Source organism: Lissotriton helveticus, chromosome 1_1 (assembly GCF_964261635.1).
Source record: "Lissotriton helveticus chromosome 1_1, aLisHel1.1, whole genome shotgun sequence".
In the NCBI taxonomy this organism is placed as follows: domain Eukaryota; kingdom Metazoa; phylum Chordata; class Amphibia; order Caudata; family Salamandridae; genus Lissotriton; species Lissotriton helveticus.
Genome location: NC_136057.1, coordinates 127,175,810 through 127,199,130, shown reverse-complemented (window position 1 = coordinate 127,199,130; position 23,321 = coordinate 127,175,810). Strand labels below are relative to the sequence as shown.

At 43.8% G+C, this 23,321-nt stretch overlaps 1 protein-coding gene and 1 long non-coding RNA gene across 3 annotated transcripts in view; both read left to right on the top strand.

The window, feature by feature from the left end:
- The window catches only part of LOC144768216 (uncharacterized), a 30,379-nt gene extending 10,619 nt beyond the window's left edge, over positions 1–19,760 (top strand). For both annotated transcript variants that reach the window (XR_013598501.1, XR_013598498.1), the window contains exons 2-3: positions 5,208–5,326; positions 18,919–19,760. This is a non-coding gene — a long non-coding RNA (uncharacterized LOC144768216). The remainder of the gene's footprint in view (positions 1–5,207; positions 5,327–18,918) is intronic.
- A 514-nt stretch (positions 19,761–20,274) lies between these two features.
- On the top strand, positions 20,275–22,609 carry LOC144759822 (uncharacterized). Its single transcript, XM_078646503.1, has 2 exons — positions 20,275–20,405; positions 20,490–22,609. The coding sequence occupies exons 1-2, from the start codon at positions 20,275–20,277 to the stop codon at positions 22,138–22,140; spliced, it is 1,782 nt and encodes a 593-aa protein (XP_078502629.1). The 3' UTR covers positions 22,141–22,609.
- The last annotated feature ends 712 nt before the right edge of the window (positions 22,610–23,321 follow it).

Below are 23,321 nucleotides of genomic sequence, written 5' to 3'. Positions count from 1 at the left end.
TAGACGTGGTGGTGGTGGACGTTTTGGTGATTGACGAGGTGGTGATGGACGCGGTAGTGTTGGACACAGTGGTGGTGGACGCGGTGGTGGACGTGGTGGTGGATGTGGGGGTGGACGTGGTGGTGGACATGGACGTGGATGTGGTGGTAGTGGACGTGGTGGTGTTAGACGTGGTGGTGGCCTCGCCGGGTGAACGTGGTGGTGGTGGTGGACATGGTGGTGGTGGACATGGTGGTGGTGGAGGTGGTGGTTGTGGACGTGGTGGTGGTGGTGGTGGAGGTGGTGGTGGTGGATGTGGTTGTTGTGGACGTGGTGGTGGATGTGGTGGTGGTGGATGTTATGGTGGTGGACGTGATGGTGGTGTATGTAGTGGTGGAGGTGGTGGTGGACATGGTGTTGTTAGTGGTGGTGGTGGATGTAGTGGACATGGTGGTGGTGGACGTGGTGGTGGTAGATGTGGTGGTGGTGGTGGACGCGGTGGTAGAAGTAGTGGTGGTGGACGTAGTGGTGATGGACGTGGTGGTGGTGGTGGACGTGGTAGTGGTGGACGTGGTGGTGGTGGACGTGATGGTGGTGGACGTGGTGGTGGTGGACGTGGTAGTAGTGGACGTGGTGGTGGTGGACGTGGTAGTGGTGGACGTGCTGGTGGTAGTGGATGTGGTGGTAGTGGATGTGATGATGGTGGACGTGGTGGTGGTGGATGTGGTGGTGGTGGTAGTGGTGGTGAATGTGGTGGTGGTGGGTGTGGTGCTGGTTGACGTGGTGGTGGAGGTGGGTGTCGGGGTGGTGGTGGTGGTGGATATGGTGGTGATGAACGTGGTGGATGTGGTGGTGGTGCACGAGGTGGTGGTGGTGGTGGAAATGGTGGTGGTGGATGTGGTGTTGGCGGATGTAGTGGTGGTGGACGTGGTGATGGTGGTGGATGTGGTGGTGGTGGACATGGTGATGGTGGTGGACATGGTGGTGGTGGACGTGGTGGTGGTGGTAGATGTGGGGGACATGGTGGTGGTGGACGTGGTAGTGGTGGACGTGGTGATGGTGGTGGACATGGTGGTGGTGGACATGGTGGTGGTGGACATGGTGGTGGTGGGCGTGGTGGACATGGTGGTGGTGGAGGTGGTGGTGGTGGACGTGGTGGTGGTGGACATGGTGGGGGTTGACGATGTGGACGTGGTGGTGATGGATGTGGTGGTGATGGACATGGTGGTGGAGTTGGTGGTGGTGGTGGACATGGTGGTGATTGACGCAGTGGTGTTGAACGCGGTGGTGGTGGATGCGGTGGTGGATGTGGGGGTGGACGTGGTGGTGGACGTGGATGTGGTGGTGGTAGACGTGGTGGTGGCCTCATGGTGGCCGTGGTGGTGGACATGGTGGTATTGGTGGATGTGTTGGTGGATGTAGTGGTGGTGGATGTGGTGGTGGTGGACGTGGATGTGGTCTCATGGTGGACGTGGTGGTGGCCGTGCTGGTGGTGGTGGACATGGTGGTGGTGGATGTGGTGGACCTGGTGGTGGTGGACGTAGTGGTGGTGGTGGACATGGTGGTGGTGGAGGTGGCGTTGGTGGATGTGGTGCTGGTTGACGTGGTGGTGATGGACGCGGTTGTGGTGGACGGGTGGTAGTGGATGTGGGGGTGGATGTAGTGGTGGACATGGATGTGGTGGTGGTGGACGTGGTGGTGGTAGATGTGGTGGTGGACTCGTGGTGGTGGTGGTGGTGGACGCAGTGGTGGATGTGGTGGACATGGTGGTGATAGATGTAGTGGTGGTGGTGGAGGTGATGGTTGTGGACGTGATGGTGGATGTGGTGGTGGTGGATGTGGTGGTGGTGGACGTGGTGGTGGTGGATGTAGTGGTGGATGTGGTGGTGGACGTGGTGGTGGAGGTGATGTTGTTAGTGGATGTGGTTGTGGTGGTGGACATGGTGGTGGTGGATGTGGTGGACCTGGTGGTGGTGGAGGTGGTGTTGGATGTGGTGGTGGTGGTGGTGGATGTAGTGGTGGATGTGGTGGTGGACGTGGTGGTGGAGGTGATGTTGTTAGTGGATGTGGTTGTGGTGGACGTGGTGGTGGTTGACACGGTGGTGGTGGACGCGGTGGTGGTGGACGTGGTGGTAGTGGACATGGTGGTAGTGGACATGGTGGTGGTGGACGTGGTGGTGGATGTGATGGACCTGGTGGTGGTAGATGTGGTGGTGGTTGACACAGTGGTGGTGGACGCGGTGGTGGTGGTGGACGTGGTGGAGGTGGACATGGTGGTGGTGGACATGATAGTGGTGGACGTGGTGGTGGACGTGGTTGATGGTTGACGTGGTAGTAGTGGACTTGGTGGATGTAGTGGTGGACGTGTTGGTGGTAGTCGATGTGGTGATGGTGGACGTGGTGGTGGATTTTGTGGTGGTGGTAGTGGTGTTGGACGTGGTGGTGGTGGGTGTAGGGGTGGTGGACATGGTGGTGGTGTAGGTGGGTGTTGTAGTGGTGGTGGTGGACATGGTGGTGGTGGATGTGGTGGTGGTGGACCTGGTGGTGGTGGTTGTGGACGTGGTGGTGGTGGTGGGCGTGGTGGTTGTAGGCATGGTGGTGGTGGTGGACATGGTGGTGGACGCCGTGGTGGTGGACGGGTTGGTGGTGGTGGTGGACGTGGTGGTGGACGTGATGGTGGTGGATGTATTGGCGGACTTGGTGATGGTGGTGGACGTGGTGGTGGTGGATGTGGTGATGGTAGTGGACATGGTGGTGGACATGGTGGTGGTGGACGTGGTGGTGGTGGCTGTGGTGCTGGTGGTAGATGTGATGGAGGTGGTGGTGGTGGATGTACGTGGTGGTCGTGGTCATGGTGGTGGTGGACATAGTGGTGGATGTGGTGGTGGTGGATCTGGTGGTCACGTGGTGGTGATGGTAGATGTGGCGGTGATAGACATGGTGGTGGTGGTTGTGAACATGGTGGTGATGGACATGGTGGTGGTGGATGTGGTGGTGGTAGACGTGATGGTGGTGGTGGACGTGGTGGTGTATGTGGTAGACATGGTGGTAGTGGATGTGGTGGTGGTGGATGTGGTGGAGGTGGGTGTGGTGGTGGACATGGTGGTGGTGGACATGGTCGTGGTGGTGGTGGACATGGTGGTGGGGGATGTGGTGGTGGTGGATGTGGTGGTGGTGGTGGATGTGGTGGTGGTAGTGGATGGGGTGGTGTTGGACATGGTAGTGGTGGATGTGGTGGTGGTGGACATGGTATTGGTGGATGTGGAGATGGTGGTGGTGGTGGACGTGGTGATGATGGTGGACATGGTGGTGGTGGACGTGATTGTGGTGGATGTGGTGGTGGACGCGGTGGCCGTCATCAGGGGCCGGAGCTGCGTACTCGTGTGTCTTCCAGTTAAAGGGCCGTCATCCAATTCGTCGGCTAGTTCCCAGGAACAGGCTTCTCCCCTGTTCCAGTCATGCTGATAATGAGGCAGAGAATGGGAGGACGTCAGTTCACTACGCCACCACTCATCATTATCCGGTTCTTTTCCACTTGTCCCCTGCCCAGTGTTACAGTGACCTTAATGCTGCAATTTGCATTTCATCACCATCATTTGCTTACTCTGGAGAATCTCCAGGGTGTAGGAGGTTTGCTGTTCCAGAGTTCTTTCTTCAGCTTCTGGGCAGTTATCACTCTGTGGCGATCTGTTGTCCCGTTTCTCTGCTCTTCTTGTAGTAGCTCTTATCAGAGCTTCATCCATCTGCCAACGATAATAAGATGCCAGGCATCACCCAGCACACAACACAGACTATGTTGGGCCACGTCGGCGCAGTTAGAGCGAGGATAAAGTTCTCCGGACCCATCAGGCTGTGAATGTAACCCAAGGGCTTAAGATGAAATGAAGAGCTTACCTCCTTCCTGAGTGGCTCCAAACTGCTGTGTGCAGACCCGATAGCTGGCAGCACCGTGGAGTGTGTATGTATAAATCAGATTATGTTGGAAGTAACCTGCAATATACTGGCAGGCAGCACCCTGCCATAGAGTAGGGTTTCTCATAGTATTTTAATTACTGACACATTAATGGAGATTGTCTTTAACAAGCAGAAGAACAACACTGACCGTACATTTTTCCGGGTTTGTCTTTAAAATGACGTACACATTAGGAATGGCATTTCGTTCTGCTGGAATAATAACACAAGTTATCTTGCACTCTATGTTGTTGCATGAATTGTAGGCTGCAATAAATTCCATGTTTCATTCAAACGTGCTTTCTACAGGGCACATACATGATTTGCTGTTGTAGAGAAATGATGCTCCTGTGTACTGTGGCAGACTCAGAAATATTGAAAAACTTCATGATTTCTCTTTCAGTACTTCCTAGTAAAATCTTTCACTTTTTGACTCATACATTTAGCAGAAACATAACTTAGTACCATTAAAATAGTTCTGATGGGGAACATTCATGTGGGGTTAGGACTGGCTCGACCAGAGAGCATGCTGACTTGGAGGAGTATGGATTTGACCACATTGCCTGGTCCGGTGTGGAACCAAGCCAGCGATGCTTTGCTGCAGGCTCATTTGCCCTGATAGCTGGTCAACAGTTTGAGGAGGAGGAGATGAAGAGCTGGCTAAGTGTGCCATGAGGCTGGCATTTCAGTACATCCCTGAGAAGTGAGCTTTGAGTCGATGTAGTGTTCCTCTTATACCACGTGCAATTCACCCTCTCCAAAGCCTCAAGAATTCCTGGGTGTGAAGGGCGGCTGATTCTTAATTGGGTGCTTGATAGTTTTCCAGAAACTCATGTTCTTGATTGTTCTTGTTTGTCAGTAGTTATTTAAACACGTCCAGGGGTTTTATCTCTTTAGTTACACAAGCTGCAATAAAAGTTTCTTTGTCGTTGCAAAAAAATATGAATGGCCGACGAGCCTCTGTAGGTCAAAGAATGGAAGGGCTGGGGAACTGTCAATCATCTCACTTCTAAGCAGAGCAGTGTCATGCTTCATCCTCCGTCAGGCCTCTGATTTTGACCACTGGGACTTTAGAGCCATCCTTTTAATGAGAAAAATAAAACTACAAGTTCCATAAGTAATAGTGGTGGAAGGTGTCTCGCATGACCTTGGGCAACGTCCGATTCAGCACATCCAGTTTCATTTTTTAAGTATTTGACACAATATTGAATTCATAACCTTTGTTTTTTATGGTCATGAGTCACCAGAATACTAAAAACGTGTCTTTTATTTTCAAGGTCAATTAAGTAATGGTCACTAGCTTGGAAGCTCTGTTAATTCTTCAGTATTTTTCATTGATCTCCACGTGTGGCTGGTTTGGGTCTGCCCCCTGCATCTTTCCCGATAACTCGCACAGGTAAGGAGCTTGTAGCAGCAATATGATAGCCCCATACTCGTCTGTAAGAAGTGCACTCTGAGGCAGGTATCCGATCATTTTTGTGAAACGAGCAAGCGCCATTATCTGCTATGTACATTTGTTAAAATAAAACACAGTCAAATCACAGTATACTGTTCCGGAGGTTCAGCCCAGGGACATTATCTGTAACTGAACGCAGACACCCTAGGAAGCATGTGCTTTTAAGGCAAGTTGCGTTCACTCACCTGAAGGTGACATGCTTCATCATTGGGCTATACTCCTCACCAGGCCGGAGCTACAATGCCTGGCGGGTACCACAAGAAAGCACTTTGTCGCAGATCTTTTATTAAGTACGCCGGATGAGCATAGTAGGACAGAGGATGTTGTGTCATAAGATGTGAGATTGGTGAAAGTCTGAATATAAGATCAACTATCAACCAGTTGCCACAATATAGTTAATGTGATCTTCCTGTTCCATGTTGAGATTATAAACAGTGGCAGAGAAATTGAGGAACTAATGGCCCCTATCACTGTGTGAAAGTGTTGATCACCTATGGACATGCTGGTAAGCTGGGGTCTATACATCAGGTCAGCCTTTTTCATGCCTTGTGTAGTCATGGAGCAATCTGTTGGCATTTCATCAGGACCAAATATGCGAAAATGGGTAAATGTGACCTAATCTTCTCCACAGCGTGAGGAGCTCTGTAACTCAAAGCCCTGCACCATGCATAGGTGATAAGGTGCCTATTAACATCTTACTACCACAGGTGAGCACTGTCTAACAGGGTGCACTAGATACGGTAACCCTCCTAAAATTCAGGGCATATCGACTTATCCAATAGCGAGGACGCCGCATCAGAGGGCAACTGGTTTGAAAAGCACATGCTCCTAAGGTGCCTGCGTTCAGTTAGAGATAATGTCTGTGGGACTGAACCTCCAGAACAGTATACTGTGAGTTGATTTATATGAAGAATGTGTATACTGGACTGTCATTTTCCTCGTCATCTCTTGTCCTATGTAAAATAAAACACAACACACCGGGAGGCCAACAAATCTATCATACATTTAATGCAAAAATAGCAAAAGGCAAAGCAAACTAACAAGTGACAATTGTCTTTGCAATGGACGAGAGCATCCACCTTAAAGCAAGTTGGAGTATATAATGCTAATGCTACCCATGTATTTTTATACACTTTTCTCCTAATACAAGTCAATGAAACATGAACACGTGGTAGAAACAGTTACTGAAACAACACTAATGAGTAGGAGGCAGGATCTTCTCTCGAGAGGAATGCGAGGAGTCCGTGAGGTGCAGATCAAAGATACACAGACAAGCTACAGAATTCACTGTTTCTGATAATAACACTTTTTTTTCAATATTCAATTTACTACAAGATGCAGGAAAGTGTGCAGATGGACATTACTAAATAAAATGCTTCTGGGCCCTAATAGATTCATGTAACTTTTCAGCCATATTAAGGCGAACAGTCACATCAAATTAATAGAAGAATATTGTAATTTGGTAATGTAATATATCAATGTACATGGTGGCATTCATGTGTAACCAATTATCGGTATTAAAGAAACCAGTATATCCAGTTATGCTTTCTCAATTCCTTCTTCCTAGGGGCCACCACTGCTGCTATCCAGCTGTATTCAGCAGTGCCTCCTGTGACCTGGAATCCTGCATTTAATCAATACCAAATGTTGTCAATGCTTCTAGCCAACTCCGGTCACTGGTGCTACTCGCACCCCCACCAACCATGGGCCTGTTATTCTTTTAGCCAGCTCCAGTCAGTAGTCGCCCCTTGGGCCTGTATGTAAGCCTACTAGCCAGCTCCTGTTAGTACTGGCCCCTGGGACCTGTTATCATTCTAGCCAACTTGAGTCATTAGTAGCACCTTGGGACTAGTGATCATACTAACCAGCTTCAGTCAGTATTGGCTCCCTGAGACCTGTTATCCTGCTAAGTAACTCCAGTCAGTATTGACCCCTGTACCTTAAATCCTGCTAATATTTAAAACCAGAGTTCAACTCTACTGCCAACCAGTTCCAGTCAATATTGACATGTAGTGTTACCCTGCCTGTAATGAATACCAGAGGCTAGCGTTGTGGCTAGCCAGCTCCAGTCAATATTGACATGTATTGTTACCCTGCCTGTAATGAATACCAGAGGCTAGCGTTGTTGCTAGCGAGCTCCAGTCACCAGTGGCCCGTCACATATTATCCTCAATAGGATCAATGCCCAAGGCCTGTGCAGCTGCTAAACTGCCCTAGTCAGTAGTGACCTCCCAGACCTGTTATTCTACATATAGTCAGCAAGGCTTCGGCCCTAATAACACTCACCCCACATCCTTATGGTTAGCGATGTCCAACAAACGAATCGTCTGCCTGATCTAGTGCAAGTCAGGTGGATTGTCATGTGTCCAGCCTTTCTTGGGTGCCGTCGGTGTAAATACATCGGACGGCCCTTCCTTTTTAGATCAAGCAGTCTGATGTATTTTTCTATCGAACGCCTTGGTGGCGTCGTGTAGTGCGGCCACGGCCGGCAAGTTAGGGTTAACTTGATGCAGGACAGAGAAAATGGTGCAAAAATTATGTGAGGTTGCCCTGCCAGGTATGAAGCCAGATTGATCAGGGAGATTTGGCGAAGATTTTATTATCTATGTTTATTAGGGAAAGAGGACGGTAGGAGTCACGACGGTCGGCAGGCTTGTCAGGTTTAAGGAGCAAATTTATCAATGCTTCGCGCAGGGACTGCGGGAATAGCCCGGTGTCGAAAGACTCATTATATATGGCCGCCAGATGCGTTTCCAGGATGTCAGCAAGTGATTTGTAGAACGAGGCAGGCAGATCATCCAGGCCAGGGGCCTTGTCGCTAGGTAAGCTGTTGATGGCTGCCAATATTTCTTCCCTGGAGAATGGCTCATCAAGAAATTTTCGATGGTAGTCTTCGAGCCAGACGAGGGCGAAGGACTCAAAATATTGGTCGAACTCCTCCAGTGGCAAGGGAGTGCCAGCACAATAGAGGTGAGAGTAAAAGTCGAGAAAACAGGATTTAATATCTTCCGGAGAGGTGGTCCTGTCCAGGCTCCATCACTGAGAGCAGGTATAGAGGAGGCAGCACGCGGTGGACGTAGGAGGTTAGCAAGGGTACGACCCGGGCGGTCCCCCTCCCCAAAGCGGCGCGCTCGACCCTCTCTATCAAGGAAGAACCGTTCGGTATGCTTTTGGCAGAGCAGCGCCAGCGTCTCAGGTCTGGGACACGCCGACTGGGCGGCATCAAGCCACGAGTATTTCACTTCCATATAAGGCTCGGGAGCAATTTCGCATTTATTACTTTTATTAATGGGGTATAAGTTGGGCCTCCCAAGGAGCTATAAAGTAGGCGTAAAGCCCCTTTAGACTTTTGGCTCTTTTCTTCATCTGCATTTTATGGTATGAAAAAGATCCTTTCTCGTCAAACAGTATCCCAAGATATTTATAACATTGAACTTTTTCTAGCTCTCGCTTTTGGTGGTACCCTTTGTATTGACTGCCCTTCCGATTCTTGGTACTGACTTCCATTACTTTTGTTTTTGTTTCGTTTATTGTCATTTTGTTCTCAATTGAATACATTGATGTTTTGTTTATTAATTGCTGCTGTACTATCCTTGTTTGGCTTAGCAGGACAACGTCATCAGTGTATAATAAGTTCGATATTTGTTTCTCAGCCAGCTTTGGTGAGTCTGCTAACTCAAGGTTCATTGCAAGAGTAAAGTCTGATAAAAATAGATTAAATATGGAGCTAAAACACACCCTTGCTTAAGGCCTTGAGTTTTTTTTAATTTTCCTCGAAAGCTTTGAGCCATTCCCTAGCCCGACTCTTGTCCAGGTATCAGTATCTAACAATTGTATTGCATTTAAAAGGCTGGAGCTAGTACCATAACGATCCAGTTTCCTCCATAAAATCTGCCTATTTATGCAGTCAAAGGCAGCTTTAAAATCAACAAAGCATAAATATAATGGTTGTTTTTTTGTTTTATATTTTTCCATTAAAATTCCCAATGTTAACACATTTGTTGTTTTACCTTGACCGTGTACAAAACCTGATTGGTTCGGTGGAATTAAATGGTTTTCTATAGCCCAATCAATTAACTCCTTAAGTAGAACAGATGCAACTAATTTAGCTTCGATATCTTGGAGCGTAATTAATCTGTAATTCGGTGGGAGGGACCAGTCCCGACTTTTATATATAGGAGAAATTATAGATCCCTTCCATGCCTCGGGGGCTGTTCTTGATTGGAGAGCATGATTAAATACTGGTGTTAGATAGCTCGACCAATATGATGTTTTCTCCTTATACAACACAGCGGGAATCCCACTTGGGACTGGGGCACCATTGGATCTCTGATTCTTTATTAATTTACATACTTGGTTTTCTGTTATCTTTACTCAGTTATTATTCTTTTCTCCTCCTATTCTATTTATAGCCCAATCAGTAGAAGTCACAGCCATGTTAGGAGTAGGATTCAAATTCATATCTATGAACGATACCCATTCAGATTCAGTTACTGTTGATGAAGTAGATTTTCTACTAGATCTACTCAGTTTGTTTAATAGAATCCAGAAGCCTCTTGACTTACTCCTTTTGCAAACATATAGAGCTTTTGCCCACAACTCTTGCTTTTCTTGCATTTTGTCCTTCCAGACCATTTTCCTTACTCCTCTATTTATCTTTTTAAGTTTTACTCTGTAAATTAAATTAACTTTGAACTTTTTTACCAATCTCAAGATTCTGTTACGTCCTTTTTAGGTCGAGTAATTTATTGCTCGAAACTATTGTGTTAGAACAGACTCTCTTGAACAAGCGGATTTCTCACAATGCATGTTGTGTACTGGAGCGTGAATCTTCCCCAGGCGCGTGCTTGGCCTCACTCACACCCCATATGCCTGCTCCCCCTCCCCCGTCCCCCATGCCTCGCACCAGACTTCATTGGAATGCGCACCGTGCATTCTCCCCTCCCTTTCAGCCCATCCCTTTGAAGTCTGCTCGCATTTCCCTCCTCCCCCTTCTGGGTCCTTGGCTCCTCGGCATTCCTCCTCCCTTCTCGCCCACGCTTCTTATTAATTAGGTCGAATTTCTTGACACGCTCAGGTACTGCATGTGTTTTAAAAAAAAACTGGTTTCCGAGATGCTATTTTGTTTTCAATGGACAAACCTGCAATGTACGTCGCAGATAATACATGCATAGTACTGGCCTTCATGAAGGGTTTCCATTAATATAAGACCCATTCCAGGCCTGCCAGTCGCCTGTAACCCTGCAATTAAGAAGCTTTTTTGGACGCAGTTCTTAAGGACCGTGTCAGCCGCACGCTTGATGCTGCAAAACCTGTGAACTGCCTGCGAGTGAACTCCGACAAGCGCCTGAGGCTGCAAACGGATTCCCGCCTTCACCCCAATCACCTATCCTAATTGTCGGTGTTCTAGCTTGCTAGGACGCCCACTACATAAACATTTCAGCCTGCAGGTAACTTTTCTGTGCTGTTTCTGAACTTTACATATTTTCATTCTTCCCACGTACAATGAACGTGCAGCGTATTTTGTGACGGAGTTCTTCTTTCTGTATTTAATTTGTTTTTAGACAACGTTACTGTGAAGAGTGGCCTAGAATAGTTATCTTCCATTGTTGTCTCTGACCACTGACCTAATTGTTTACCGCAAAAATGCAATGCCGTATGTACACCTTTGCAGTTAATTCAAGTTATAGTAGGTGGTGTTTAGCTTTGGCAGCTGGATAGCTTTAGATGAATACCTGTTGTGTACAATGCACTATTTGCATGGTGCTTTGCATCAGCCCATTGCTTACAGTTTATTGGGGTTCTAGTCACTCATTTACTTGCCTCTTGTTTAACGGCTTTCCTTCCAATTGTTTTTAGGTCTCGACCTCTGCCAGTGCAGCAGGAACAACAAGAGGTCAGCAAGGTGGATGTCGGTTTCCGAAAGCGCGTCTCTATATTTGTTAAGTGAACTAGTAAAGCGCTTACTGCAATGTGTCCCCCCCCTATAGCGCTGTTTTTGACGCTTCCACAAGTCATTGTTTTTGGTTGTGTCCGAACCCGTATGGTTTAAGGGGGCATCGTATTGGGCTGAGACCCTAAGGTTAAAACCATCTACACCCCACCAACCCCCGCCCCCTTCTGCGCAATGCCGCGCTCCCATTTGCTCCCCATCTCTCTGTGCTTACTGCAATGTGTCCCCCCCCATAGCGCTGTTTTTGACGCTTCCAACTTCAAAGGCTAACGCTCCCCTCCCCCGCCACAGCAATGCCGAGGGCTTGTTTTCTCTACCTTCCGTCAATTTGTCTGTTCTCCTTTTTACTGTCTCTTCTTCCTCATGATGTGCTTTCACAGGGCCCTTGTTTCTTTTCCTCCTCTGTAAGAGCTCTCAAACTTTCTCTCATGTCTATATTCCTGGACTCTCCCCTTAGGTTTCTCTATCTGTATACTCCTGACTCTTTATTGTTGCTCCCTTTGCATCCGTCCCTTTCACCCCCAGTCTGTTGCTCTTCCTCCCCACCAGGCCCTCTCAATCCCTGGCCTCTCTCCCTGCCGCTCTCTCATCAGTGTATTCATCCTCCCTCCCTCTCTGTGCCCCTCACACATCCAGCCGCGTTCTGTCAATCTCTATATTTGTTAAGTGAACTAGTAAAGCGCTTACTGCAATGTGTCCCCCCTATAGCGCTGTTTTTGACGCTTCCACGAATCACTGTTTTTGGTTGTGTTCGAACCCGTACGGTTTAAGGGGCATCGCATTGGGCTGAGACCCTAAGGTTAAAACCATCTACACCCCACCAAAAATTTAAAAATGAGAGAACCCCACCCCCGCTAGCTATACTTTCAAACTCGACGTGATACCACCACAAAACTAGGTAACGTAACAAAGGCTTTCTTCTGAGGACACACTAAAATCACTATCCAAAAAATACTAACCTTGGTTTCCTGTAGCGTGCTACTCTCCTTAAAGTGCTTCTACGCCCCCTCAGGACAGTAGGCACTATATAAATGCAATTACACAACAATAGCTAAGTCTATTGTTTCATGATGGGAGTCAGCTTCAGAGTTCCCGACAATCATGCTGCCATATAATGTTAACATATATAATGCGACCAGCAGGTGGCAAAGAGAGGCTTAAGGGAGAGCGGAAAGGGAAGGAATGCGGATTGGCAGGAGTGCTGGGCGAGAGAAACACAAGATTTTGTAAAATAAACAACTTTTTTTGGGACTTTCAAAACAGAGATGCATGTGTGTTTTTGTAGCTTTGCGCATGCACAAATCCCAGGTGAAATCCGACAGGCATCTCACCATAATCGACTGAAAGACCCCTTCCAAAGCTTCGCACTTGGCGATGGATTATACTGGGACACAGGTCGGTTAGATTGTGCTATGAATGACATCCAAGCATAGGATAGCAAAACATAGCATAGCATAACAAAACAAAACATAGGATAGCAAAACAAAACATAGCATAGCATACAGCATCACTCCGCACCACAACAGCATCACTCAGGGGCACCACAGCATCACTCAGGGGCACCACAACATCACTATGCACTACCACAGCATCACTGAACGCTACAGCATCACTCGTTCGCCATCACAACATCACTCAGCGCCACCACAGCATCAATCTGTGTAACCATTAAACAACACTTGGTTCAAATATGTTCTCTCAATGGTTCAAGCTTTATTACAAATGTAACAAAAGATGTTAATATTTCACTTCTGTTCTTGGATTTTCGTCACAATAAAATACACTGAACATAATCTTCACAAAAGTTGTTTACAAAACTTTAAGCTATTGCCATTATAAATTACAATAACTTTTATTTAAGTATTAATTATTGAAAAAAAATTAAAAGCCATTGTTATTTGTAATATCAATACATGTAAGTCACGTAAATACAACACATATTGCATTACAAATGCTATGAGGGTCACATTTGCGAAAGTTATAACTATTGGCATTGTAAATGTCAAAGCTATTAATTTAGCTATTTTAAAAAGCAAAACATAAATAAAAAATGTGTCATTTACAATACCAATAGCTCAAACTTTCCTAATGCGAGACCTATTGCATTGCAAATGCTTGTTTTAATTGATGGCTTTCAAACGAAATTTTCACCAATGAACATGCTGGTTTTTTCCTCCACTGACCTTTATTAGCATATTATTGAGATTGTGGTAATTAATTGCTTTGTGAAGAGAGACCATTTTTCGACAGCATTCGAATAATCTCCTTTGAAGTGAAAATCCACAATTACCTGCGCAGCGTTTGTAATATAATCTTTGGTGTTATCTGACCAATAAAGTTTCTTATAATTTACTGTCGTTATTTCTCCTGGAAGTGTCATATAGTTTTCAAATCTTAGGCCAATTAGGTTTAACTCAATTATTTGTTGATTGTGGTTGTTTATATATATTCCCTCTATCCGATAAGACAAAATTTTATGAAATAGATTGAACCATGCTATGGTATAATCTATTCTAGCACTATGATCCCCTGCTTGAAAAGTCCATGGTTTTGGCGAATCTTGAGGAAATCGCCCATTTTGCACTCTTAGACCTATGGTTTTTAATTCTTATACAAGAGTCTTGCCGATGTTTTCATTCTTTTGTTCCCTCATACCCATTGTTGATGAAAAACTTGGAATTGACCATAAGTAATTTTGCCGTTGTATTTCAACATCTCTATCGTAAGACCATAGCATATTCATGTTATAATCACCGGTAATAATAATCTCAGGTTGGGTGTCATTGTCCAGTTGCTGCAATATCATAATTATCAAATAGGTCGCCAGTGTTCTTCGTAATTATATACGTTGATTACTACAAGAGATTTAATTATATTTTGTTCCTTGTATCGTATTTTGACAATTAGATAATCCTTTTGACTTGGGACATCCATTTCACTTTCCATTTTTTGCTCAGTTGATATAAAAATAGCCAACCCCCCACACGGTCTGCCATAGTTACTTTTTCTCTTAGCTAATGAGTAATAACCCTATACCCTTCCAATCTAAAAAGAACTAAAGCCCAAGTCTCTTGTAAACAAATGATTTGAAAACAGCACAAAGTAGCTAGTTGGTTATTCTGAATCTTTGCTTGAACACCATTTATATTCCACAAACATAATCTGACACTTTCATTCATAATTGTTGGCCCCCTTAAAGAAACTTCAGATTGTAGATGTCAATCCTGCCTGACATTATGGAGGGCTGCTGTTAGCCAACCTAATTTGACAGTGTCAAATAATAGGTCCGCTATTTTTTCCTCTAATGATTTTAAAAGATGCCCGTTGGTCATACCTGTGGGTTTTTTAATATTGGGTATTTCTTATTATTCTCGGTTCTCATTTGGTTATGACTTTGTTATTTTGTTGAAACAAAAGGGCTAGGATAGGAAGGTTGCAGGGGAGTTGTTATTTTTATTCCCCAGTCCTGAAAGAGATTATGTTCTTGCATAATAAGGCTGGCGGCAGTAGAAGATGTCCAAATTACTAATGTAGATTCTCGATTATTATTCTTGATTGTGAGGAATTCAATTGATTCTATGTCGGTACATTTATTTTTCTGTAATGAAGGCACTGCATTACACAATTTTAATATGTTCCCACGAGTCAAGATATCATTATTACCCCTAGATTTATATTCCGGCGTAAAAATTACCTGCACCACTCCTTCTTTTTGATCTGGGCTATTTAATTTAATTTGTTGCAGGCTATTTTCACCTGCTCAATTAACCTTCCATTATGATTACTAACAGTTTGAGACCATGATTGTCGATGTTTATGTAACTGCTTTGTTTCGGTTCCCAGATCTTGTGGTAATTTAATATCCTTCCAGGTTTTTAACAAATCTCTATTAGTTTCATCCCCTCTGATACTCTCCCTCTTTGCTCTATTTGTTTCCAATTGTGATGGCTTATTTTCCACCTGTTTATTACTTTCCTCCACTTGCAGCATTTCTAAGGACTGAATTTTCCCATTCTCTATCATTTTTATACTATCAGCTTGCTTGTTTAAGCATTTATTTTTCATAACTGCGTGTACCTCTGATGGATCCTTATTAAATAGAGGGTAAAAGGGTTTTCTTGGAGACATTTGTTTACCCTCACCTTCATAATATGATATTTGGTCATGGTTATTTCCAGTGTTCAAACTCACTATATCTGATGCATTTGTATTTTTTTATACTTTTAGAAGCTTTGTTTCTTGCTTTCCATTGTTTTTTCCTCTGTCTTTTTGATAGATGAACTTCCGGAGCTGCGTCTGTCATTGTTGATGGTGTCGAGCATAGGTTTATCACTTCTTGATCTTTTGTTTTATCATCTATTTTTTCTTTAACAACAACAGTATTGTCTTTACATGTTATTGTATCTTTAGAGGGGCAGTCGGTCTTGATGGGTTGAATTCCCACATTAGGAAAATTCCCTTTTACATCGTCAATTATTGTTTTTAAAATATCCGGAATGGTAGACAGTTTGTTAATTAGTGGGGCACAACTAACTCTACATACGTAGATATTGGCTGAGATTGTGCCCTTACTATTAGAATATTTTGCGTTATCTTCTGCTCAATACCGGCAACAGAGGATGCCATAGCGCTCAAGAGATCTATTTGGGCCTCCATTTTGTTTGACTGATATGTTAAAGCTTCCAGAGTTAATTGCGAGGTTTTGAAGAATAAATCCCAAATTGCTCACACATTCCCACTTCCTGGTACCTAAGTACCTGGGCTATGGTGTTGCCCATTTATGAATGATAGGTCCTTATACTCCTCTTTTTGTGGTCCTTGAAAATCATGCCCCTCGTCACGAATTAATGAATTGTGGACTACTATTCAAAACGTCTTTTTGATACGGAGTACTCCAATGCTGCAGAGTTTCTGGGTTGCTGTTGTATTCATCCTTATTAATTTGAGATCGTTATTTTGATTAAATTTCAGCTGTCCAGTTTTTTAACTGAATTTATTCGATTTCAGTGGGGTATTGGCTTCCCTTATGATTTTCACCCCACCATTTAGTTCATTTGGAGCTTCTTGTTCTGGTTGATTTATTTGGCCCACATTAGATGGTTCCCCTATACCGTTTGCTTTTCTGATTTTTTACTTGCACTTCCATTGGCATTAGCTGCCTAGTTGATAGTAATTGCTGAGTATCTCAGTAGATTTGTGCATTTTGGGTCCTCTTGTGAACGACCAGTAAGTGGAATAGTTAATATCTCTAGGTCTGTTATTTTACCCCAATGGTTGACTTGGTCCTTAGTTGAATTTGACATTCGTTCAACTTCAGCTTCAGACTCAGGGTGGCCTGGTTCACTTACTCCTTGCTTAGGGGATATAATATTTGTTCTACTCAGTGGTTTATTTGGAGTTTGAAGATCACATGGGTTATTAGCAAAGTTAGCATATCACCAACTTTATTGACAATTGGAAATATTGACCCCTAAATGAATTGCTACAGCGAAAATTTTGATTTTTGGAGTGTTCAGTGAGAAACCTTAATAACTGTTATACCCAAAGTTTTACTCTGGGATTGTGTGAAAGTTTGGTAACCTTTCTTTCTTGCTTGGTAGCACCTTATTGTACTTACGTTATTTACTTGTCTTTATACATGCTGTGGGCCTGAATTTATACCTGGTTACCACCAACAATTTCTTAGCATAGCACCAGTTGGATCTTTCATAAAATCAAACTTTGACGGCAACTTTCCCAAATGTATGGACTTTAGATGATTTAAAGGACTGTATGTCACCTGCCTGGTTTATTTTAAACGTAGCTAATATTAGTGTTTGTTGTATTTTTCTTTTCCTTTTGATAGGAGGGAAAGGTGGCCGCTCCTTTCCTGACCTCATAATACACCCTCTAAGGTGAAGAAGTCTTGCTTCTTTCAGAGAATCAAACGGGCCCGTGACAAGACCAAAGCGTGCTTTGATAGGACAAAAACACCTCCAAACACCTCCATGGGGAAAACACCCCCAAAGCACACCTCGGTACATAATCCGCCGGTACTGGTGGTTACTTATTTAATTAATTAATTAATTAATCAATCTATTGATTAATATCCGGGCTTCAGGTATCGCTGTAGTCTAGGTATGCAGAGTAATTCAGGGGCCGAGGGGTGCTTAAACAGTGTCAAAGTCTATATCACTTTCCCCTTTGCATAATTTCTCTGATTTTGTATTACAGACTCCAATGGCTCAGCGACTTACTGACCGATCAACCTTAACTACTCGCCACACGCCACACACCTCTTGCCACTTTTCACTCACCACTCACTGTTCATTGCTTGTTCGTTGCTATTTATCGCTGTCAAGAATACAAGGGAGAATGCTGGCAATCGTTCAGCGGGATCCAGAGCCAATTCCACTACAGACGGCAGATGTAGACACTTCTCTCCACTCCTTGGCTCTGCTCTGCTCAATGCTAGGTATATACGTAAAATCAGGTATCAGGCCAAGGATCCTCTGTGCCCTCTGTGCTCCTCTGTGCCCTGCAGCAGCCGCTGCACCAGCAGCACCGCAGGCCAAGGCTCCTTTGACCCCTGCAGTGGCCGCCGCACGAGCAGCACCACAGCACCAGCAGTGCCTTAGCACCGCGGTGTCGGCAGCGGCCGTTCCTGCAGATCCGTAGAACTTAAAGTGCCCGTATAACAGGACGCTGGTGAAGCGGGAGAAACCTTCGGGTGCGGGAACCGGTCACAAAACCAACCCGGGCAGTCGTCCCAGGCTCTGCTCCGCTCCCCTTCCTCGTCAACTCCTCCTCGGCTTGGCTTGGCCCCTCGGCATCCTCGATATGCTCTGCACTCAACACAGAATCACAGGCCGACAACGACAGTGAACACCAACCGAGTGAAGAATTGTGTGCTTCCCCAGTTAGTAAAAAAAACACAGCATAAGTCTTGGCAGCTTCTGCTGCACACAGAGTCTTATGCGTCTTTTCAGTCTAATTTTCTGTCTGGAAAAAAATTGTGTCCTGATTTTCTGCACCCAGTAAATCCAGGTGCAAAAAAACCTAACAACTGATAATCAGGTGGAATAAAATGAGCACATGAAAGTACGCCTTAATTTCATTGCCCTTGATTCACACTCTGGACCATAGTTGAGGGATAGGTCTAGGCATAGTCCTCGCAGCACACAATAGATTTGCTTGAGGCAGAGGCCAAAACTCAAAAGTCAGGATACCAGATACAAGTAGGTGGTAACTCAGGGTAGGGGAAAACCCCTGTTTTCCGTGGTAGAGTCATTCCTGTCCCAGAAATCTGCAATACAAATTAATTAATAGTATATATTTCTTTAATATCTGTTTGGTGGTAGTGCATATGACTTTAATATCTGCCTTTGGGATTCTATGTTACAACTCCAGAGGGGACATGTATCCTTTGTGATCTTAATAGAATGTTGAAAATTCTACAAATCCTCACTCCTACATTCAAGTACTCTCATGCTACCATTATATGTCTGAAAAACAGCTCAACATTTTCAAAATTGATTTGGCTTGTAAATTATATTTTTGGAAATGTACATGTATTAACTATTTAATTTTAATACTATAGGTGATTGAAATCACGGACGAAGAAAGCAAGATTTAGCACTAAGCAATTGAATGTCAGTGCCATAAGAAGGATTATTTTGAAAAACTGAAGGACATCCAGCATTCTACGTTTAAACATTTTCCAAAAATCTAAGTGTGGCGAGGAAAGTACTATACCTGTAAGTGAAGTCTTTAATTTTGCATTTCATTAACCCAGAGCAAAGCCATATCTGTGCACACAGCATCAGAAATAATGTAGAAAAATCACTTCAGCATCCTCATCTGAAATATTATCAGAAAGACAAATTGCCGCAGCATGACAGAATAACGTTCATCTAAAGCATCATGTAATTCCAGAGAGGAAGCACACACTGCATAAAAGAAAGTTACAACTAAAGGTTTCTTCTAGATACCATCAAAGAAAAGACGCTGAAAGAAGACTCCGAAGCTGACACGTTAACAACCAAAAGATTGGAAAATCACCTTTGTTCAACAACCGTTTTTAACCAGTTACGCAAGTTTGAGACTATCTGCCTCGGGATATAACACCTTGACCCACTCTGCTCACTCTTGCAAAAACCTTAAAAATTCACCACTTTATTGTGTTCATGACCATCTCAAATTGTTTCCTTTTTATTGTGTGGTGTACTGTAATTCTATGTAATCACCTCAACATTATCTGTTGTGCTATGTAAAACTGTTAAATATAAAAATGGATTAAAGGAGCACCGTTGCGCTATAGCTAATGTAAAGAAATCCTCGTCTTCAGAACTACAAACCTTAACCTTACACCAAACATAGAAAGGGTAAAAGGAACTGATATTCTGCGACTAATGATCCACAATAGTACTGTGCACGTTCTAACTCCCTCAGTTACTGCCATTACGTCAGTGTAAAAAGGTACTTATCAGTTTAATTATTAAATATCAGACTAACACCTTATTACTGCATTGCTAAGAACCTATACAAATAGATTTGAGAAAAACTTCAGTCACAAAATAAGTTGCTGCCGGAGAGGCTATTACCTAAAGACTATTATCTGCTAGAAACATTTTGACAGGTGTTACATGGCTGCTTCAGACATATTTTGCTCAATTCAAGTGTTAAGAAGATTACACACAATTTCTTTTAGAGATAAATGCTGAAAATTATCTAAACAAGCCCGACTCTAAAATCAGGTTCACTCTTACCATGGCATATAAGCAAGAGAAAACGATATATTAACTCTAGGAATACACCTTATAAAAACACAGACTGTGAGAACAAATTCATTGTTCAAACCCGCCTCAATCGAGGCAAAATAATCGAAGTTGGGGCAAAAAGTTACTTGTGCCAAAAAAGATACAGGCATAAATCTTATTTCACAGAATTTGACAGAATGCACACTGGGGGAATCCACTCTCAGTGCAATGTATGCCAAAAAAGTTTCAGGCGTAAATCTTATCTCACTGAGCATATGAGAATCCACACTGGGGAAAAACCTTATCAGTGCTCTGAATGCCAGAAAAGGTTTAGTATCAAACCAAGTCTATATCGACATGCATTAACCCACTCTGTGGAAAAACTTTACCAGTGCGCTGAATGCCAAAAAAGTTTCAACCGTAAATCTTATTTCACTGAACATATGAGAATTCACTCTGGGGAAAACCCTTATCAGTGCTCTGAATGCCAGGAAAGGTTTTGTAACAAACAAAGTCTTTCTCGACATTTAATAACCCACTCTGGCGAAAAACCTTACCAGTGCTCTGAATGCCAGAAATGTTTCATTTACAAAAACAGTCTCACTCGGCATAGAATAACCCACACTGGGGATAAACCTTATCAATGCACGGATTGCCAGAAATGTTTCTTTGACAAAAACAGTTTCACTCAGCATAGAAGAGCCCACACTGGGGATAAACCTTTTCAGTGCTCTGAATGCCAGAAATATTTCAGTTGCAAAAGCAAACTCACTGAACATGCAAGAATCCACTCTGGAGAAAACCCTTATCAGTGCTCTGAATGCCCAAAACATTTCAACCGTAAATCACTTCTAACTGCACATTTGAGATTCCACACTGGGGAAAAACCTTATCAGTGCTCTGAATGCCAGGAAAGGTTTTGTAACAAACAAAGTCTTTCTCGACATGCAATAAGCCATTCTGTGGAACAACCTTATCAGTGCTCTGAATGCCAGAAATGTTTCAGTATAAAAAGTAGTCTCACACGGCATATAAAGATCCACACTGGGGAAAACCGTTATCAGTGCACTGAATGCGACAATTGTTTCAGTCAAAAAAGCTGTCTCACTCGGCATACAAGAACCCACACTGGGGAAAAACCTTATCAGTGCTCTGAATGCCAGAAATGTTTCAGTGAAAAAAGACATCTCACGCTGCATATAAAAACCCACACTGGGGAAAAACCTTATCAGTGCTCTGAATGCCAGAAATGTTTCAGTGAAAAAAGACATCTCATGCTGCATATAAAAACCCACACTGGGGAAAAACCTTATCAGTGCTCTGAATGCCAGAAATGTTTCAGTGAAAAAAGACATCTCATGCTGCATATAATAACCCACGCTGGGGAAAAACCTTATCAGTGCTCTGAATGCCAGAAATATTTCCGAGACAAAATAAGTCTTTCTCAACATACAATAACCCACCCTGGGGAAAAATCTTATCAGTGCTCTGAATGCCAGAGATGTTTCAGTGACAAAATGAGACTCACTAAACATACGAGGACCCACACTTGGGTAAAACGTTATCAGTGCACTGAATGCGACAAATGTTTCAGTGAAAAAAGCAATCTCATTTATCATATAAGAACCCACACTGGGGAAAAACCTTATCAGTGCTCTGAATGCCACAGATGTTTCAGTCAAAAAAACAGTCTCATTCATCATATAAGAACCCACACTGGGGAAAAACCTTATCAGTGCTCTGAATGCCAGATATGTTTCATTCAAAAAAGAAGTCTCACTCAACATATAAGAACCCACACTGGGGAAAAACCTTATCAGTGCTCTGAATGCCACAAATGTTTCATTGGAAAAAACAGTCTCACTCATCATTTAAGAACCCACACTGGGGAAAAACCTTATCAGTGCTCTGAATGCCAGAAATGTTTCAGTGAAAAAAGCAGTCTCACTTACCATATAAGAATCCACACTGGGGAAAAACCTTATCAGTGCTCTGAATGCCAAAAATGTTTCAGCCAAAAATCTCATCTCACTGAACATGTGAGAATCCACACTGGTGAATAAAATTATGAGTGCTCTAAAGGTCAGAAAAGATTCAGCGGTAGAGATGGGTACAAGCGCCATAAGAAAACACACCATCAAAATAATTCAGTGCTCCGAATGCCAGAAAAGCATCAATTTTATACTCAGTCTCACTCTACATGAGCAGACGCACAGAGGGGAAAAACATTACCAACGCTGTGAATGCCAGAAAGTCCTATTTAATAGCACAGCCTCACTAACCATAAGCGACTCCATACTGCTGAAAACCTTATGAGTGCTCTGAATGCCAGAAAAGCTGCAAAGAAAAACGCTATCTCACCATGAGAAACTCCACACTGGAGAAAATCCTTATGCCATAAAAGCTTGAATCTCAAAGACAGTGTTATGCTTCATGAGAGATCCCACTCTGGGGAAAAACCTTATGAGTGCTTGAAATGCAAGCAAAGTTTTGTTTACAAATTACTTCTCACTTGTCATGAGCGAACTCACATGGGAGAAAAAAGCCTTATGTGTGTTCTGAATGTCAGATAAGGTTTAATCACGAATACAATGTCACTTAACACGAGATAATTCACACTGGACTAAAGCCTTATACAGGAGGGGAAAGCCAGAAACGTTATACTCAGAAAGGAAATCTCACTAAACATAAGAAATGCATCCAAACCAGGTGAAAAGTAAGTCATATCTTGAGTTGCAGAAAAGCTTCTAACAACCTGACTTTACATGAGAGAGCACATATTGTAGTTGCAATAGGATTAATCAAGAAACATTTGCAGGATAACTTAGGCTGCCCGCTTGCAACCTGCAAAGAAATTTCAGGCCTCGAAAATGTTTTAATTGCAACAAAATCCACAATTTGAGTATCTGAAAGTTTAAAAAATCCCAAGGTCTTTATTTTACACAGAGAAGTGTTAGTTCGTGCAAAAATCAACTAATTCCAAAAAATTCACAATATTAGTGTCTTAAATTTTCTCCACCCAAAAGGTTTCTATTCACCCTTGTTTCTTAACATATGACTGAAATCTAGATTTTCATGATAAGATTAAGCCTAGGTGGTGATCCTCAATGAAGAAGTCTGCGAAGTGTCAAAAAAACTCCGCCGCTCTACGCAGAGTTCTACGAGCAGAGGAGTGCGTTAGGGTCATGCCGTTCGTGGTGATTTTGATCTCCGATTGTTTGTCCCGCCCTGTAAAATTAATCGT

What these genes read in the sequence shown, in the direction of transcription:
- LOC144759822 (XM_078646503.1), top strand. Translation starts at nt 20,275, where the DNA reads ATGCACACTGGGGGAATCCACTCTCAGTGCAATGTATGCCAAAAAAGT. An exon ending in TGCTCTGAATGCCAGAAAAG is followed by an intron (nt 20,406 to 20,489) that starts GTTTAGTATCAA and finishes ATGCCAAAAAAG; the next exon opens with TTTCAACCGTAAATCTTATT.